We start from the raw sequence: 20,385 nt of genomic DNA, 5'->3' as shown, positions 1-20,385 counted from the left end.
ATCCCTGTTCCTGCTGAAGGAAAGTATTCCCAAACCATGACCCCTCCTCCATCATGTTTCACTGTGGGAACGGCGAAACATAGTATGTGTGGCAATACTATTGTGCCACACATAGAGTTGTATAAGTAGGTAAGACAGTTCCATTTCTGCACCTTCTTACTCTTGCCCCCTACATGACTTGTTACAAACTTTAAATTGGACTTCATTCGAAAATAGTTTTACCCGTTCTCCTCTTTTATGAAAGCCATATTTTTGGAGTGCATAACTCATAGTAACACTGTCAACAGGTTGTCAAGCTGGAGTTCATCCATCCTCTTTTCTGAGTGATGCTCTTCTTGCCCTGATCTGTGAGTTTACGTGTCTTGAGTGAGTTTAAGGTTTTCTGTTATGCTCTCCATGTTCAGAGCTCTCTGAGAAATTCAGCTCATATTGTCTCACAGCCTAACCTTGCTTTAAACTTCTTCATGTCTTCTTCCTTAACCTGTCTGCTGGGTTCCTCCCAACTTCCCCACTCAGCTCCTTCAGACGAGCAGCAACAATTAGCAAACAACTCGTGGAATTGTGCATCTGCTGAGCGTATTATACAAGCTACATCTCAGTGCGACGCTGGTAAAACATTGTTAAAGGAGCCATGTTGTGATGACATCCTAAAGGCAGAGTTTCAGAAAGAGCTGGAGTTTTGAGGCCCAATTTCAATGTATTGAATTGCAAAGTAAAAAAAAAAAGTCTTATTTGACTTATATAGCATTTTCATAACAACTGAAGGTAACACAGTTATTTGATTGTGCTATAAAAAGGCACTATATTCTTGGAAAATACTTAACACTGCCCATTTAAACAATAGAAGACCTGTACTGTAACAAAAGATGGGAATTCACAAAGTTTGATTAGTACAATTATAGCCTCAAAGTTATCCAAATTACCTGTCCTATTCTCATTTCTGGATCAGGTACCATTGGTAAACTTCCACCCTATCAGCATATCCACGAGTTTTCATTTCAGGAAAAAACTGTGACAATGAGTCAGAACTTTGCCCCTTCCCATCCTGGATTCATCTCCATCTCCATCACTGTGACATGCTCTTTAAATCCAAAGGCTTATCTGAGCAGAAAATGGCTCCTCTCCCTCTGGGACCAACCATGCCAAAATCATCTGCACTCGGTGTACTATGAGACACTTTAGATAAAAGCTCATACCAAACACTGCATTAACTGTGGCATATATCATATTTTTTAGATTAGTTTGATGGTAAATTTGTCCCTCAGATGCGCTCTCAGCCCTCAGACTGGCTGTTGGCAAACCTGAGCAGATGCTTGTTGATTGGCTCATTAAGAGAGCCAGGCTCTCACTCAAGGTCAGCCTACTCTCTGTCAGGTTAAGATTCCCTTTCCATCAATGTGAAGATGCTGATGAAGCATTTTTCATCGCCATGAAGTCGTTAAACGTGATGTCCCCGGGACGAAGCAGCTGTTTGGAGAGGTGGTCGGCTCCTCCAGTGGAGAGGGGAGAGAGTAGGGAGACCAACCCGCCCCGCTTTGCTTCCTGCCACTTCCAGGCTGCTACATTAGACTGAGTGGGATTCTGAAGAGGCAGAGAGGCAGCTGTGCCAGGGAAGCAGCCTCTAAAGCCACCCAGGATCGGTCATGTAAATTACAAGACTGAAAAAAATAGGTTGGAGGACCAGAAATGTTCTAAAACGGTGCCATTACATTAACATTCTCTCAATGTATGGAGCTTTCTAAATGTATATTACTTTGATTCATTTTGCCCCAATTTTATATGATGGACCAACTTCAGCAGTACCCAAATTGGATGCAAAAGGAAAAGAGTATGTGGTTTAGTTTAGTTCTTAATAAAAATCCCTGAAAGCCCCTAATTAACATCCAGTGTGGTAAACCTTTGTGAAATTGCATAATCTTAAACTTTGATTATCTTCACTGAGCCCTGAAATTAGACAACAATGGAACTGTAGGTGTAGGCAAAACACTAACATTGCACATCATCCTTTTCTCTAGCAGGGACATTGAAGCTGATCAGAGTGGATGGAACTAAATGCAGCGCAAGGAATGAAGATTAGTCGCCAAAAGACATAATGTGTGTAAATGGGAGCAGCACAAGTGGGATGGTAGAAGTAAATAAGGGACAAGATGTTAAGTATTTAAACGGTCCAGTTCAATGGAGAGTGTGGACAAGAGATGAAGAAGTGTATGCAAGCAGGGTGGAATGGGTGGAGAAAAGTCTCAGGCGTGATAAGAGTTTCATCTTCCTGGGGAACTAAATCCGTAGAAATCCAGCGGCGATAGCGTGGGTATTTTTTTTAATTTTTTTTACCAAAACCAAATAATTTGAGAAAAATAAACTCTGGTAGCTACAGCCAATTTTACTAAAAAACATTCGAAGGAGGCAGCACAACTTTAAGATACATTAACATTATTTTTCAACTTAACTTTGAAAATTTCCGTTATCAGTACTTCCGTTAGGTCTATGACATCATTTCCTTACCGAAGGTCCCGTAGAAATAAATTGTACCTCAAATTGTTGGTAGGGTTTCTATGACTGCTGTGAATGTTTGAAAACATGTACTCTTATTAGTAGTGAAACTGAAGACCATAAATAACTAAATTAACGCATTCTTTGTAATTATCTGACTGTGACGCCTATATTTGCTTTGTTTTGAAACGAACATCGGAAGTACGGCATCATTGTGTCCAACTTCATCATCTGTTAGTTAACCTCCTGTATGTAGCCTATTATGGAAGAAGGGGGAGCAGAAGCCGGGGGTTGTCTGATTGAGAAGGACTGGCTGGGATTAGCTCTCTGAGACGTGATTTGGAAAGATAACGCTGCATACCGGAAGCCTGCGAAACCTCTTCCTCGGCTTTAAACAATAACATCACCGAGAGCTAAAATCACTAGTTAGCACTAAGTCCAGCATGGATCCAGCAGCTGGAGAGAACCGGGCAGCAGTGCACGAAGCAGCGGCAGCCCTCCGCCATCGAGGTTAGGCTTCGCGGCAGCAGCCGAACCTTTTACGGCGGTGACAGTCTAGGCGCGCGGAAGACACGGGAATCTTTGTTGCTGTTTTTTCTTCTTCATGGGACACAGCTGGGCTTTCTCTCGCTCTGTTACCATTTTTACCGCCGTGACAGCCCTCCATTTGGCTGACTTGGAGTAGCCAATAAGGTCCCGGAATCTTATGGACTCCCTACAATAGTTTTTTTTTTTTTTTTTAAATCTTTTCTTTTTTCTCTACCGCTCTTTCTGACGGACGCGGCAGTCATGTTTGCAGTGCGCATAGTCACCGCAGACTACTATCTCGCAAGTCCCATTAAAGGCCTGGACGTGTGTTATTCTGAATTCAGGGAGAGTGAGGTGAAGAAGGTACCGGTGGTGCGGATATTTGGAGCAACGCCTGCAGGTTTGTCGCTCATTTTTCTTCCTTTGGAAAAAGAAAAGAAAAGAAAAAGCAAAACAGCCTCACTTGTGCATTCTTTAAGCGCGCACGCGCGTGGGACGTGCTTGTTGCTGCTGTTTGGACTCTCGCGTGCACAAATACAGCGTTAAGGGAAACCTAGCGGGTCGGTGTTGTATGCAAAACGGCAGGAAGATGTAGTTTGGGTGTTGACACGTTGTGGCGACGCGACCTGAGCCGCTGTTGCTGCCAGCAGCAGCAGCAGCGGCGGTGGGAGTCCTCCGCTCCCTCCTCCCCTCCGCGCTGCTTTGTTTTCTCCCCCTGCTCCATCACGGTGTGCTGGTGGTGGACATGTTTCTGCTGGTAGCAGTGGCACATATGTGCTGGGCAGGAGCAACTTCCAACCTCAGCGTTGTGGTTCCATTTTATTGTACTTCTAGCAACCTGTGGAGCGCGGACAACGTGCTGCCACATTGTCTAGTCAGTTTGAATACGGTGCTATTAAAACAAACAAGCAAAAAAAAAAAGACCGACAAGGAGTTCAGGGATATAAAAGGATACACTAGTGGACTGAATCAGCATCCAGATGTGAAGAGCAGAGCTGTTAAAGCAGTGGTTGTCCTCCTGGTCACATAAAAGGAAAGTCCTTTGTGTGAGAACATCTTGTTTTTTATTTTATGCCTTAATTATTTCCATTAATAGAAATGTCAAAGATAATAAAAAAAGAGGTATCAGTATGTGATTTAGACATTTCCCTCAGTTTGACACACTACATTTACTGTATTACATGCATTTCTAAGATGTCCACTTTAGGCACATCAACACCCTTTCCCATGTGCTCTCCCCCCCCCCCCCCCCCCCACACACAGAGACTGCAACACAGTATCATTTCCCTTCTTAATAGCCCAGCATTAACCACCTTTGCCAAATTACCTTGTTTTCTTTTCTCCCTATTTTTTCCCAACAGATCAAATGCAATTGTGTTCCCTTAACTATATTTTCAGTTGTTAGTTCCCCCACTTAAAAAAAGAAAGTTACCCCCCTACCCCCACCCCTCCATTCCCCAATCAGCCAACCCCCGCTACATTGCAACCTCCCCTAAGGATTTATCTCCATTGAGGATTAAAGGATTTAGGATGGAGTAGGTTAGAGTGTCGGTTCTAATTTGGGCCTGTTTGCATCTACTTGTGTACGGTTGTGTTAAAACGAGGATTTCCACTTATCAAAACAGAATAAAGCTAATCTAGTACAAAAGAATCAGTCCCAATTATGAGCAGTGTCCCATTGGAATGAATATCATCTGGCTGGAAATTATGTTTGGGGAAAAGGAACAACCTGAGAAAATACAGCAGAATCCACTTGGTAACATCTGGGCATTCATTTTTTCTAAGCAGATGACAATACCTTGTGTGACACAACACAACAGTCAATTCTTTAAACCTTTTGCTAAAATGGCAACACCTTTGTTCTCTTGGTTCTAACCTTCCTTTGTGGGGAACGTTTAGCTTGGATACTACTGAGCTCTCTGTGTGACTGGTTCCCTCCATATTCTCACAGTTTCATCCTCCTCCGGCTCAGTTTAGGTTCATTTTATGACTCCATTCCCAGAAATAAAATCCCATTACCATCTGGAACATATTGCAGCAAATAGGGATCTTTCTTGTTTGTTTTTTCCCCAAAAATTCTTTCCTCATTGAAAATCGGACCACACCCTTCCAGGACCATTCACTCTCTGTGCTTTTCTTTTGTCCTTGCGTTTAGTTTAGTTGACCAGTGAGCAGTTTAGGTAGTTGTGTGCCAGCTAATCCCTGTTTTTAGCCACCATGTGGCTCTGGCTGGATCCCCAGGCCTCATGTTCCCTGTCCTTCCCTGACCTAAGCTGTGAACACTCCCATCCATCTCATGTGTAATTTGATGCCACACTTCCTGCTCCCACTCTCTTTCCCCTTGCTGGAAGTATTCAGTGGCGGTCCTGCTGGTGTGGCAGACTGTTGCATACGAGAGCATTCCTGGAGAGAGGAGGTACAGAAAATCTGTTGTGAAAGTTTTATTCCTGATCAGTTTGTTTCTAGCTTCACAGGCAGCAAGGTTCAGCACTAAAACTACATTCACACTGCAACCTAAAGTTATTTTTAATTTTTTTTGCCCTTATGCAACCCAGATCTGATCTTGTCATGACTCTCTGAACAACAGAGATCTGATTTTTACAAATGTGACTCAGACCACTTGGATATGCTTTCCTAAATCTTATCTTTTCAAATGTGACCTGTGTGTATAGCCAGGTCATTGATATTTGTCAAGTGTTACTGTTTTGTGTCCTGATATGTCGAAGTCGGAAGAACAGCAACAACAACCATAGCGAACAATAGAGCCAGGGATATAAAAGGATTTCCTTTCATTTTGGGAAATCTGTGATCGGCTGATAGTTGCATGTGAAGCCGATCTGATCCATTGATCCTATTTACCTCAGCAAAGGTCTAAAAATCAACCACTGTCCTCTTTTGCTCCCCCGTGAGTCTGAGAGAGGTTTGGCTGATTCGCCGGCCCACCAGGTCATGTCTGCACAGTTGCAGTTAACAATACTCACCCCAATGGTGCTAGCTCAGCAACTTTCTTTCTATATTTAACAACATTTCAGTAAAAAGAAAAAAGGTATCAATCAAAATCAAAATTCGCAGGTCAGGCTTTTTAAAGATTGGTAACCAGGGATTGGCCAGAAAACTGCAATCGATGAACCCCAGCAGACGATAATGTGCTGTGTCAACTTTAAAATCCCAAGATACGCTACACCACTAGCATCCATGTTTACTTCCTCAAACACTGAGCTACACTACGTGTGATGTTACTGCGTCCTGTACTGCACATGTGGGACACTTTTAGGACATTTGCAGTTCACACAGGAGATCACATAAAAGTTACATTGGAAATGGGAACGACCACCCAAAAAAAAGAAAGAAAAAACAGATTTCACAAAAAAATCACAATTGAACATTAAGGCCTGCTGTGTTAATGTATCTTAAGAACTGATGAAGTGTCTGCAACCTTTTGAGGGTTGCCAGAATCGATTTTTCACAGTTGGTGATGGCTGGCTCGGCCCAGATGTTGCTGATAGATTCTGGGTCTTGAGGCGGAGAGGCTTGCTGGTTTGGATCTTTACTTGTACATCTAAATGTTTATTAAGTTTGCATAAACAGAGAGAGGGAAACTGCATGACCAGCCAACCAGAATGGGAGGCCAAGCAGGGACTGATTTGGCTCCCTCTTCAGAGTAATCCTTCAGTGATGGATCTTTGCTTTTATACAAGGGTTGGCCAGAGAATGAGCAAAGTTTTATTAGAGGATCCATAACCAAAACTAATCTGTTTCTGTAACCTGATACCTAAAGTTTCAGTCTCTGGCCGAGCTTCTGTCTTCTTTGCAACTCCCAAACTCAGCTCCTCCAGACTAGCCGGATCAGCAATTAGCAAACACCTGCTGGAACTGAACATCTGCTGAGCTCATACTGCTTCACAGTTGTAAATGGCATCATAGAGAAGCACTGTTGTGAGAGTGTGCCAAAGGCATCAGGTAGTTTTCTTTAGACTAGATTCTTAAAGTTTTTGTTAGTCATCTACTTGCTAAAGATGGCTAAGTTTTAGCATATGTTTTAGCATATGTTTTCTGCAAAACTAAGATTAGTTTTGTTATGATTGTGGCCTGGAAGTACTTATATGTAGAACTTTTAACTGGTCAGATAAAGGTCTAAATTCTTTTTTTTTTTTTTTGATCGGTTGGTCATTGACCAAATCTTCTCATGCTGAAAATCAGCCTATTCCCTCACCAGCTGATCCTGTGGTGTTCTTTTCTTTTCTCCTTGCTTCCTGTTTACTTGGGTTAATTTCAAGCTCTCTTCTTATTTCTGCCTATGTTGCCTGTATTTAGTTTACAACTACTACAAACATAGGTTTGGCAACTTTTCTGTTTTTCAGTCACCAGGCATCCAGATGATTTGTGGTGTGCGGTATCTGGTTTCAGAGAGGCTTGTCCAGACACCATCAGGGCCGCCACAGCCGAAAGCTTTAATAGGTAAACAGGCACTGAAGTCTTCCCTCAGCCTTTCACTCGTCTGTGTAAAGCACAAAAAAATTTGGGAGGAGGCTTTGTTCTTAGAGGCTGTAGTACCACAGTCTGGATGACTGACGGAAACCAGGAAACACCTTTAACTATAACCTAAGTATATCAGGTGATACATGAGAGACCAAGCAGTTTTATTAGTAGTCACTGAACTGGATTATCTAATTCTACAATACTATAAATCACATTTGGTGATTTTTTTTTTTTTTAAATCAGATGCTTTTTGTGACATAAAGTCTCCGGTGGCACTTAAAGCTTTTCAGCTAATGAATTTAATGGCTGTCATATCAGACATGGATCCATTATACTAGGATTAGAGATTGAAAGAACAGCCACTACTGCTGAAGGTTCAGGTAGTTTTCATGTTATGCTGTTTAGGCCTGTTGCAATAAATTAATTAATTGCATAATAAATTAAAACAAGCTCAGTAATTCCCATTTGCATGATTTATTTTCTCTTTCTACCAAAATCTCTTCCCGTTCTAGTGTTAAATGGTCTTTAGAATTTTTTAAGTTTATTGATCTTTCACGGTGTGTTCTTCCATTATTATGCCATTTCCATTACATTACTTGCTTTTTGTAGTAACGTCTGGGACAATTTATCGCCCAACAAAATGTGTTCTGGCGACAGGCCTCATGCAGTTCGTCATGTTTCTGTGTTCTTTTCAAACACCACAAAAGAAACAAGATGTCCTTTTAATTTGTCTTCTGCTCCTAAAAACAAAAGCGTCTTGCTTAAGTCTTATCAAAGGTCATGTCAGCATTTGATCTGTGAGATTTATTGATTATAGCTTATGCATTCTCAAAAATCAGAATGTTTTTTTTCTGCATGTAGCCCCACCCACAGAGAAACAGGCCTCATCATCTCTCACTGCCATGTTTCCCATTAAAACATATTTCACTGTCAGACCTGGAGAAAAAAAAAACAGCCTACATGAACCTTTAATCCTTTCCATGCTGAGGCTGCTGTGTTGCCCACACCACCCTTTCTTTAGCGGGGTTCCTTGTTTATCTGAGCATACAGTGGCTGCCTTGTTGTCCTTGCTGCTGTTTTGGCTCATTAAATCAGATTGATGGTTCTAGAGCTCAGTACAGCTCCTCTGCAGGTACTTGAATAACCCACGGTGAAGACTACAGGGATGACGCTGCCGCAGTCCTCTCCTCATGGTTTCAGGTGGGACAGTAACATCTGGAGCTTTTTTCCCTCAGCAATATTCAAATTGTAAAATCCTAAGCCTGAGTATTTTTTGTCCTCTGTTGGAAAAAAACCCTCTCCATGTCTGTTGTTGTGGCCCAGCTGTTAGAGTGATCCAGACACAGGGACACACACAGCAGTTGGATAATCTCAGTGAAACCATGATTTGGCTTTAAATCTCATGTTCTCAATCAGGGAACTGCAACTCCAGTCCTCCAGAGCTACCGTCCTGTAACCTCAACACAACTGAATCAAATGAATGGTTAAAACTGTAGTAGGTAACGTTTTATATAAGAATGTTTTCTTTTAGGATATATGTTGAAATTATGTGAAGGTGTAATATGAGACAGATAATCTGAAAAAAAAAAAATCAAGTTCCTCTGCCTCTTCCCTGTGGTCCTACAGCTGCCTGTCAGAAACAACCAATCAGAGCCAGGAGGAGGGTCTTAGCTTTGTCAATCACTTTTCTGTACGTGCTGCTCACATCCTCCTCTTGCTCTCTGCTAGTCTACAGCTTCTTCTCCACACAGGAGCCTGCTGTGAATATGCAAGCTAGTTATTCTCCAGGAACTCTTTGTTCGTGGAAAACAAAGAGTTTTCCAGGAACAGTAAGTTGTTTCTCTACCATTAGCACAGCTGCATCTTGTACACAAGTGTGATTGTCTAACAGCCACCTCCCGGCTCTGACTGAGCTTTGTATTTCTGCAGATAGCAGTAAGACCACAGGGAGAAGGTAGAAGAGCTCCTATATATGTATTCCCCCCCCCACCCACATTATCTGTCTGATCATATGCTGTCAGGACATAGTGACAGTTTTAAGAAATAAAAGCACATCTTGTGAAAGTCATTTGAATATTAAAAAGCAACAGTCGCAGTATTTTACCCAGAATACAAATGCAGATTTACATTTCCAATTAATAACTAAGCAAATTACAACTTCTTTAAACTGGATGCTTCAGGTACTGCCGGTTACAATGTTGCTGAAGGGTGAGCTGGCCTTCATTTATCGCCATGGCGAGCAAGTAGGCCTTTTGGGAGCAGATAACAGAAAGTGTGTGTGTTCTTTGATTTAATTTCAGGAACACACCAGCATTTAATATGGAAATGCTGGTTAATAGCAAGGCCACTGTGAAGCAGGTTTTTACTGAAGCTGACCATTCTTCTGTTGTTTATCAGCTGTCTAAAGAGAGAGGCCCATGTTGGCGCGTGGTGTCGGGTCATGTCAGGTCCCCTGGCTTGTCTCCTGCATCATCAAGAGAAAAAAAAGAGGGGAGGGCAGCTATGGAAGCCAAAAAGAAGGCTCCCCACTCGGTGGTCCTAGAGGGCTATTGTTAGTGCTGGTAGGAGAATCCTACAGGGGTTAGCAGCAGAATAAGACCTTGTTGAAAGTGAATGAGAGGGTTAGGGGTCCAAGAAAAACCTGAATCAGAGCGTAGGTGGGTTAAAACTGTGACGCTCTGCTGTCTACCATTGAGGACTGTGTGGATGTGAGGCATGCTTGTGCACAAACACCCCGACAATGCAGATTAATGCTTGTGGTGCAAACATATTTGTGGAAGTAAACTACATTCAGAGAGTTTCTGTGAAGATGGTTTATAAAGAGCCTGCTCTTTTGTTTGCTTCTGTGAGGAGGTCTTGGAGAATGTTCATTTGGTATGGAGTGCAATCAAACAAATATGCTTTGTTCTTTACAGCAGCAGTCTGCATGAATTTCAGCTGCAGGGTGCATTCGCGAAAGTCTGAACTCTTTTACCTCCTCACAGTTCAGCGTTGCTGTAACCACGAGCCTTTACCCAGTAGGCTTCACACTGCCTGAGTCCTTATGATCAATTCTTAATTCCATAGCAGTGTACGCTTAATCTGAGGAAGTAGAGCAGAGAGAAGAGGTGGAGAGAGTTTCTGGCAAAAAAAAAAGGAGAAACACAAATGGAGTGTTTATCTCTCTGTGCCATTAAAAACTGTAATAGGCATCTTCAGCTTGAGTTCTGTCTTCTTTCCAGTGAGGTGATGAAACCCCTGCGCTGTTACTTTCATGTGTTAACTTCCTCTCTATACCCCCAGTGGCTACCTCACACAAAATGTAGATCTTCTTCATTGCCTCAAAATGAAACCCTTGTTTCTTAACAGTTTTTCGTGACCATTTGTTTTGCAGTTAACGATGCAGAGAGAATGACAGAAGCCAAGAAGAAGGGAGCAAAAGGGGAGGACGAAAGGGGAGGGTGCTGTTGAAGAGAGCAGGCATACGTGCGAGCATTGCTCCACCAATGCACCAGCAGAGCCGCCGTTCCGTTCCCACTCCTCATGATGTGTGCTGGAGAGCGAGACGCGCTGTGAATATCAAATTTAGAGAAGCAGAGAAAAGGAGGGCAGGCCGTGCTCAGAAATCTCCGTTGTGTAGTGAAAACCCACAGCGGTCCTCTGATCGATGCATTAATGAGTCGGTCTGTAGATGCAGGCAAACTGTCACACACTAACACACACACACACACACACACACACTGTCATCCAGCAGATTGGGTTTTATTAGCTTTAAAAGTTCTTCTAGAACTTTGAAACTGAAGGACGTGTGTGTACGGCATAACAGGATGCACTTTGCTGAGTTTTGTAACCAGGGTATGAATGGAAATCTCTGGCTGTTATCAGAGTAGCTGCAGACAGCTGAAGGATTCCCTCTGTCCTGCTCAGGCAGCCTCTCTCTCTGCTGATCCCTGATGTCCTGCTCCAGGTAAACATGGGACATTATGACAGTCCCTTAGTGAGATTTAATTTATAAAACAGGATGTACAATGTTGTTATTATTAGTATTATAATATACATGCTTTTACAAAAATCTTGAATAAATAGCTCCTTAAAGGTACTGTATTTAACTTTTCAAAAAAATGTTTTAGACATTTGTTAAAACTGCCACTAAGTTGTGAGAATGAGACAGATAATCTATGAAAAGATCAATCTTCTCCTCCTCCTCGCTGAACTACTATTGCTGCCTGAAGAAATGCCCCGCTCCAAAAACTACCAAGAGGAGGGTCTTAGCGCTGTCAATCACCCTCATGTACTTGCTGCTAAATCTGCTAACAGCAGAGAAACAGCTGACTGTTCCAGGAAAACAGTTTATCTGTCATCATTAGGTGGCTATGCTCAGACCCGCCTCCTGGCTCTGATTGGTTGTTTCTGAGAGAAGGCAGAGGAGCTTCATTTTTTGTTTAGCAAATTATCTGTCTCATACCAAACTTTCACGACATGGTGACAGTTTCAAGTTTCAACAAATATGTAAAAAAAAAAAAAATTTTAATAAAAGTTGCATACTGCAGCTTTAAGGTTAAATGTTAGTCGGTTACATTGATTTTGACGTAAATGAGTATCTTAAAAAAATTAACTTTTTGTGCATTGATTATATGAAAAATCATATTATTTTGCTAACCCCATTACGTACGTTCCAGTGTGGCTCTCTACTAAGGAACATAATGGGGTGGGAGAGCATTCTTTTAGCCAGCTGACATGCAATGCTCAGCAGAAGGTAGGGTGAGCTGCAGAAATCTCAGGTTATAGTAGGGTTTTCTCTGGAATCTCACTAAAAGGACTTTAAACTTTAGGTTTAGTGTGACTTAAAATGTTAAACAGTTTTAAAACATGTCTTTTAAGCATACATCGAACCTCGAACCCTGCCTATGTTTATTCCAGCTTTTATTTATTTATTTATTTATTTTTTTTTTTACTGAATATCATCAGCTTTTTAAAAATCTTTTGCTGCAGTCCATGTTGCGTAGAGGGGAAGGAGTGTTTTCAACAGGAGCTCCTTTGCCCTTTGTTCTCACCTCATGCCCCCCTGCCCCTAACCCCCAGGCCTTTCTTGCTGGCCTCCTGTGAACTCTGAGCTCCCCACCGAATGCCTTTAAACCGCTGGGGGCAGTCCCTACCCTCCTCCTCCACTCATTCTGTGGCCCCACACTCACATTCCTTAACATCAGGTGGTCAGTCATTATTTGGGACAAATTGGAAGTGGATCCAAGTGAACTGGCAAAGCCCATTTTGATGCTGTGTGGAGTGTTTTCTGACCAGAATGACACACGGGTTAAAACATCAAATATCATTTAAAACTCAGTGGAAGAAACAAAAATATGCAAAGTAGATTACAATTTAATCCAATAGTTCTTAGAAAATGTTAAAAGATAAGGGCACCATTGCATGTGGTCAGTCCAGATAAATATGAGGTGATTTGTGTTCAGTGTGTCTGTTAGTGAGAGCACTCTGTGCCCTGTCTTGCTGCTGCCTTCAGGCTGTGCTTGGCCTACATGTCCCATGCTGATGGGTCCTAGTATTGATAGGTGCAGTGCTGGTCCCAGAAAGACCCACTAAAGTTGTCTATTCTTCTTCTACCAGCAGGGGGTCCGCAACTTCCATTATGCACACTTTAAAAACTTCAATTTTGTTGTAATGCTTATGAAGAATGAGCATGGATTTAAATTTATTTATGAACAGCAAATTAAATAGAATTTCACATTTCATAAGTTTATATTTATTTGTGATTTTTAAAAATGTATGTTAACGTCATAACGCCATGAAACATTAAAGAAAAGTTTTCCCGCTTTATTAAGTGTAAAAGCTTATCACATTCACTCTTAAAGAGTAAATTCTTCAGTAATCTATAACTTTACTTGGATGCTTAAGCACCGGGTCTTGTTTCCTGACTCTGAGTTTGCATTGAAAAACATGACTGAGTCAGAGATATAATGGTTACTTGATTGTGTTATAAAATGCCACTATATGCCTGGAAAACACATATTACTGCCCCTTTAAAAATCTTTTTCCCAGTTACCACCCATATCTGACTTTTTTTCATTGCTGACTGAACAGCACAATTCTATGATCTACAGATATACAGACTGCTGCCTTCAGCTGCAGCCACACTCCTCAGCCAGCAGAAACAAAGTCACAGCTGACCAGCATCATACTGCAGCCAGGCTCTATTTCTTTGCCCATATTTCTAAAGACTCAGGATATTCCGCAAAGTGACGATGGGCGTTTGGTGCCTTCCAAGTCACCATCTGGTCAGCTTCAACCTTTCTGCTCAGAGAACAGGCTCTGCAGCGTTCTGTCTGTGTCCTCGGCCAGGGAGGTGTCTGGGAGAGCTGGCAACAAGGTCTGGACATCTTTCCTTTTTCAAGCTCATCATGTTGAAGTGACACATGGTGGTTACACGGTGCTTAAGGGAAGCTGCTTCACACCCACTGAGAAGGGGCCGCTCGTCTTAGCTTCTCATATTAGCAAATTTAATTCAGCTACCATTTGGTGGTAGTAATGCTACCTGCAAACGCTCTCTGTACATTTCTTTTAATCTGCATTTGCTGTTTTTAATGAGTGTAGTATTATTACTCTTATGTTCTGACTTTGCTCTATTTTACACTTGGTGGAAATCTGAATGCTCCACTTTGACTATCTGCTGTTGCATCTAATATTACCACTGTGCCACAATAAAGTATTTTTTATTTCATTCTTTAAGAATAGTGTTTGTTGCTGAAACGGTCATTCCTTATTAGCATTCAAATTGTCTAATAGTTGTAATAACTTTATAACATGACATGTAATGTGATGTAGACAGTTGCCTATTGCATTGTGTGTGAAGGGAAACTGTCTCCATCTTATCTATAATCTACTTGTTTGGACGTCTCATATTAACTTTAAAATATTACTTTCCTCATTGCTGCTTCTGCTGCTTCGCAATCGAATCCATTCCACTTGATTGATTAAATACTCACAATGCGAAAACTCCACTCTGGGTTTTCCGGGTTACCTGCAAGAACTCGCTGCACGGTATACTCCAAGCACAACAACACTAGTGCAGCTCGCTGAAAATATAACAACCTACCATCAGTCCCATTGATGTCTCGATGTCTAGTTTGTGTCATGAGGTGGTAGAACTTTTTGCTTTAAATGTGGTAATGCTAATGGCTCACCTGAAGTAACTGCAATAGAGTTGAGGATGTGTCTTTGTTGAACAGAAGTCTAAGGGAAGTGGAGGTTTATCATTTTCAAAATAACATATTTTTAAAAAATAAAGTACTCCAGCCACACAGGAGAGTGATGAAACCTGCATGATTATAGGAACTACGTCTCCTTCCAGTGCACCTAAGAACAGTTGTAAAGGACATCATGGAGAAAGAACAACTTCTTCAAGAGACAGAGGCCAATTTCAAGGTATAAAATTGTTAAGTCAGTTTTCTTTTAAGTCATATTTTCTACAGCATTTTATAACAACTGAATGTATAGTTACTTGGTTGTGCTTTAAAATGACACTGTGTCTGGAATAAAGAAGTGAAATGTCACATATAATGTCCTGATATGAAACAGAGCTGGAGTGTGATACCAGCTCTCCTATCAGAGCCATACTTGCTACAGCCTGAACCAGACTCTGACCAAAGATCATACAATGCAGCTCTGTGTAATTACACAGCAGGGAGCATAAAGTTCTTGTGCGCTGACTGCTCATCTGTATATTTGCTCCCCTTTGTTCTCTGCAGTTAATTTGGAGAGCAGATGATGGCAGTGGATCCATTAGAAAGCCTGTGATTTACAGGGTTGTCACCCTCCTCTGTTCTCCCTCTCCTTTCATTGCGCTCTTAATGCTCTCTTCCTCAGCAACACACACACACACACTCTAATGCACAAACACTGATCCATGCTCACTGCCTGGCTGCTCGTGTCTGATATTTTTTATCGTGCCTCAGCAAGTAAACACTAAAGCCTCACTTTCAGCATGGTAATCTGGGGCTTCACTTCATGAAGTCTTTGTTTTAATCCATTGGAATGACAAGAACATATCTGCGAACACCACTGCTATTTAATTCAGGAAAGGCAATTGGGTGGACATGGTGCCACCAGAGCTGCTATGATTTGATAGAAGCTATTGATTGGCTGCTGTTGTGATCCAGAATGTCCGTTTCTGTCTGCCATTAACTGGATTCATACATTTACTGGGTCACACACAGAAGCCTTCCAGCTTTTCTAATTTCATCGACAGGCTTTGGTGTGTTTATGTGCATTTGTGTTTTTCGGTGGAAGCATTTTTATTTTCTGGAGACTCCTCATTATGTGTGCGTCTGCAACTTTAAGCTGTTGTGTTTTCTGAGTAAATTATAACATGTCCAAGCCAAGTTAGGCTACCTAACCTGGTCGGTTAGGCCGGGTTCTTTGTTCTTTGTTGACCTCAAAGACTAGAAGAAAGTGAGCGGCTGTGAAACTGGATGTCTAGCCTTCCGATTATTCCTGCTCTTACCTCGGTGTATGTCCTGTCGCCTAGCAACCGTGACTGTGCTAAACATAAGCTGGTTACAAATGGAGCTCAAAATTTTGCTGAGTCTCTTTTATTATTTATGTAATCCTTACTTGATTAATTGATTCATATATATATATTAATGGGTTTATTTTAACATGCTAAGCAGACGTTCGGACTGTCTGGTGGAGGTAAAGCTTCGCTACGTCTGTAAAATATTTCTACCAGTAGCGGCCGTCCAACAGCAAGAGCAGAACCAGCGTCTTACACCGCCAGCTTTTAGACTTGAATTATTTTTCGGGTTATTTGTTTAGCTTTCTGACCGTGATGCTAATCCGAGTGAATGTTGGTATTGTGCGCTGCTTTACCTGCCATCTGGCCTCTCCGGATGTCTTGTTTTCCTGCATTGAGCCTCGATGTAGCCAAACTCCGCCCAGCGCTTGTTTTTTAAATGCCATATTAGACTCGTGTTGATGCTTTTTCACGTGCTTCACCTCCGACGTCATTTTCCGCCGCAACACGCAAACTTCCCCATTCGCCCTCAGCGTTATAGTTCCACACGACAGGATTTGTTGCTGCGCGCTTGCGCAGTGTGAAGGAAAGCGGAGATGAGCTCCACACTCAGGCTGCGAAGTGAGATAAAGGTGATCGGTCAGGCACCGTTTTAGCCATGCTCTGAATTTTGATGCGTTTTACATTATGATCATCTTAAACAGTTCTTAGATCTTCTATGTAAAAGTTAGGTTACAAAATATCCAGAGAATAAACTTCTCCTGGTTGTTTCATTAATAGGTTGACACTCCAGTTTGATGAGAACAGGACATTCTTTTCTTTCAGGAAGATACAACTTTCAGTTCTTTCCATCTCTACTTCAGCTCATCTGGCTTCTATTACTTCAGGAATATCTCAGGCTTTCTCACATGAAAAGATACACCCACTCACCCTCCTAATTACACAGACTTTGCTCTTATTTTATGGCCCCCATCTTCTCTCCCATATTTTTCCCTTCATTCAGAGATACATTTTATTTCTCATCTCCATCTTTCAGTCATTCTCTGCACTAACACTTCTTCTTCACCTCTCATTTTGCCGCCTGGCCAGCTGGGTGGAAAGAATCACTTGTTTATCTCTCCCGCTGTCCATCAAGGACTTTTGCTTTGCTGGTGTCGTCGCCTAGCAACTGCAGCAGAAGCTGGTATTGGCTGCCTGTTCTGTGTGTGTGAGACGGAGAGCAGCTTCTCGTTGACTCTGTGGAGGACAGACAGACGCATGGCGCGCTCACTGCTCCCTCGGCGTCGTGCCGCTGCCAGCCTTTGTGTGACTGGTGGAGTAGCGGAGCGGTGGCACACCTTGGTGAGGTCCACCTGAGAGACAAATACACACTCCCTGTCTTCCTTTCTTTTGCTGTCAGACTATGGTTTCTGTCAGTGAAATATATATTTTTTTAATTGGAAAGAAAATTGTTTTATTCATCAGACATGTCTACCTCTCCTACCCATCAGAACTATGCTGATAAATTTATTTGGATATGTAGTCTATAATTATATGGTTAAACAGCTACTGTAGTATTTCTTAAGCAATGTGTGGTGCAAGGAAACCCTTTATTAGTAGGGCACTGGGCATATAGCAATACAGGTGCTTTAGAGCACCAAGTTTGCTGTGGCTGTATAGAGGATTAAAATGTGAAACACTTGACCAAGACGCACCTAAAGGCTGTTTTCACACCTGATAGTTCTGTAGACTTGGTTTGATCGGAGACTAAATATAAAAACATTTGTCCCATTTTCAGCTGGTGAGGTTTGCTTTCACACTGCACTGTTGAGCAAAACAAACCAATTCAAAACCATGTTCATCCCCTCACCTGTAGGGGCGCTGTACCAATAACCATTGAAGGAAATGACACAAAACCTTCTGAAGAAGACACTGAGCATAACTTCTTTCTTTGCAGAATGTAAACAAAACATATTTTAGTGGTTATAGGATTTCTCTTTGGTCTTTGGTAAAAGACCAAAGAAACCCTCATGAAATGACTCATGAGGGTCATTTCAGACTCTCATGTTTTTTGTGGTGTATTTACCCAGAATACACTTCATTAAAGTCCACTTTTGGCTTTTGGCACGGTCTCCGGACTGCTTGGTAACGTTAACTGAAGGCCTAGGTTTTTAAAACCCACAGTCAGCCAAAAACTCATAGAAGAATTTCTAGCAGGAGTTACAAAGTATATTTTATATTTTTTAAACTGGCTCACCCATGAACCCTTTTTTATGTGATCTTACTTTGAAGTGATATCAGCTAAAAGCACAACCTCACTTTATAGTTTATTTCCAAATCAGAAGCTTCATTTACTTGAACTCTTAATAAAAAGAAAAATGAAGTCCTCACTCTTATCATCTTGGTTCTGGAACCAGCAGGAATATATGCTCTTCCTCGACATTTGGAACCTAATATTATAAGACAACAATATGTTGTGGACTTGTTTCTGAACATGTGAAGACATGTCCTGATTTAAAAGTCCCGCTCTGTGTTGCCTCCTCCTGTTCATGTATCAGTAAGCATTTCCCTGACTCTGGGTATGGTTGTGTTCAGAGGGAGAGGCTCTTATTGATTTCATGTTCTGCCTTGATGTTCATACTCTACATGCCTGTAGGTAGCAGTTATGTGAGTGAGCCTGGTACCTTCAGTGTGTAGATTCAACTCAAAATCCATAGTTTCCTGGGTCTTTCTTTTCTTTCATCAGTTTCTACTACACTTTGACTCTATCATCTCTGTCATTAAAATATATATTAAGTGTAGGCACCCATGACACTGGTAGTCCTTCCAACATACTGGATGAACAGTTTACACATACGGCACTTAAAATATAATATTTGACCAAATATTGCATCAAAGTGGTCCTTTAAGATTGAGATGCTACAGACATGGAAAATCCAATGACAACTGTTATTCAATATGAAATATTTTCATTTAAACTGGCTAAAAAATTAGCTCTTGGAGGACACCTACTGGCCTGGAGGCCCTAAAAAGCCATATAGTTTGCTTTTGTCTTGGGCCAACCTCTGACTATTACACTTAATCTTTTTGTTGTTTTAGCTAATAAACTGCATTAATTTCCAGTTTTGGCATTATGAATGTTTGCTGCACTTATTCATAAAGCTTTTCAGTCACAGCCGATCACATGGGAAACGTTTAGAAAATGAGTAGAATATGTTTGGTGACGCTGATTTAGAGGAGGAAGTCCCGTCAATGCGTTGCCTGTTCCGTTGTTGGCACATAGAACAGAGATAACAGAATCAAAACAAAATGAAAACAAAAGCCTTACATCTTGTTTCTGTTGTAATGCAGGTCAGAAGACATGTCTCCACCTTCACGGTGTGTTCCCATACATCTATGTGCCATATGATGGCTGTAGACAGCAGCCGGAGCGCTACATGCGACAGGTGGCCTTCAGCATCGACAGGGCCCTCAACGTTGCCATGGGAAACCCAGCCGCCAGCACCCAGCACGTCTTCAAGGTGGTGCTGGTCTCTGGCATGTAGGTGTCTCCCAACTGCTGGGTTTTACCAATGGCACTAAACACAAATAACGCGCACTTATTCACTAATCTGTTTGTTTTATTTTCTTTTAGGCCTTTCTATGGTTATCATGCCAAGGAGAAGCACTTTATGAAGATCTACTTGTACAATCCTCAGATACTGAAAAGGTAAAAATGCTGGTTAAAGCGTTGTGAAAAGGTTAATAGAGGAGCCATGTTGTGATGACTTCCTGAAGGCAGAGTTTCAGAAAGAGCAGCAGTTTTTAAAGAGACAGTGGCCCAATTTCAAGACATTAGATTACAAAGACAAATTTCTTTAAAGTCATTTGATATATACATTATTCTTATAACAACTGAAGGTAACATAGTTACTTGATTGTGCTATAAAATAACTCTACGTTCCTGAAAAATACATAGTACTTTAAAGGAATATTTCAATTTCACCAACTTTTATCTTTTAACCGAAAGCCTCCCAGTCATAGTCCCAATGTGAATCATTGTACCATATTTGAGTTATTGTGTGGAAGTTTGGGGCAATACATACAAAAAACCCTGCAGTATCTATACACAACGCAAAACAAAACAACATAGAGTTACAAATTGGAAACATACAAATGCACTATTAGTCAATGATGGAAATAGCTGAGAGGTTAAATTTAATTGATTTACTTCCGATATTTTCTTAATTTATGGAAGGACAAAAGTCTATGGATCTGACTTGAGGCCTAAACAATCTGCAAGAACAGAGAAATTTTCTCTCCTTGAGCTGCAAGTATAGAATAACACTCTGTTCTTGCAGTTCTGACAGCTTGTTCTTTACACGTCATCTGGGTAGAACTTTTTCCCCGTGTTGTTTATGGGAACTATT

The 20,385-nt window shown here is 41.5% G+C and overlaps 1 protein-coding gene across 1 annotated transcript in view; it reads left to right on the top strand.

Annotated features, from left to right (window-relative positions):
- Positions 1 to 2,745: 2,745 nt before the first annotated feature.
- rev3l (REV3 like, DNA directed polymerase zeta catalytic subunit) overlaps positions 2,746 to 20,385 on the top strand; it is a 58,255-nt gene continuing 40,615 nt past the window's right edge. Inside the window, exons 1-3 of the mRNA XM_028039976.1 lie at positions 2,746 to 3,418; positions 19,328 to 19,517; positions 19,611 to 19,685. Of these exons, the coding sequence (XP_027895777.1) occupies positions 3,280 to 3,418; positions 19,328 to 19,517; positions 19,611 to 19,685 (404 nt within the window). The 5' untranslated portion in view covers positions 2,746 to 3,279. The remainder of the gene's footprint in view (positions 3,419 to 19,327; positions 19,518 to 19,610; positions 19,686 to 20,385) is intronic.

This window comes from Xiphophorus couchianus, chromosome 15, assembly GCF_001444195.1.
Source record: "Xiphophorus couchianus chromosome 15, X_couchianus-1.0, whole genome shotgun sequence".
Lineage (NCBI taxonomy): Eukaryota > Metazoa > Chordata > Actinopteri > Cyprinodontiformes > Poeciliidae > Xiphophorus > Xiphophorus couchianus.
Note: the sequence above shows the minus strand (reverse complement) of the source record. Positions and strands in the feature narration are given on the sequence as shown.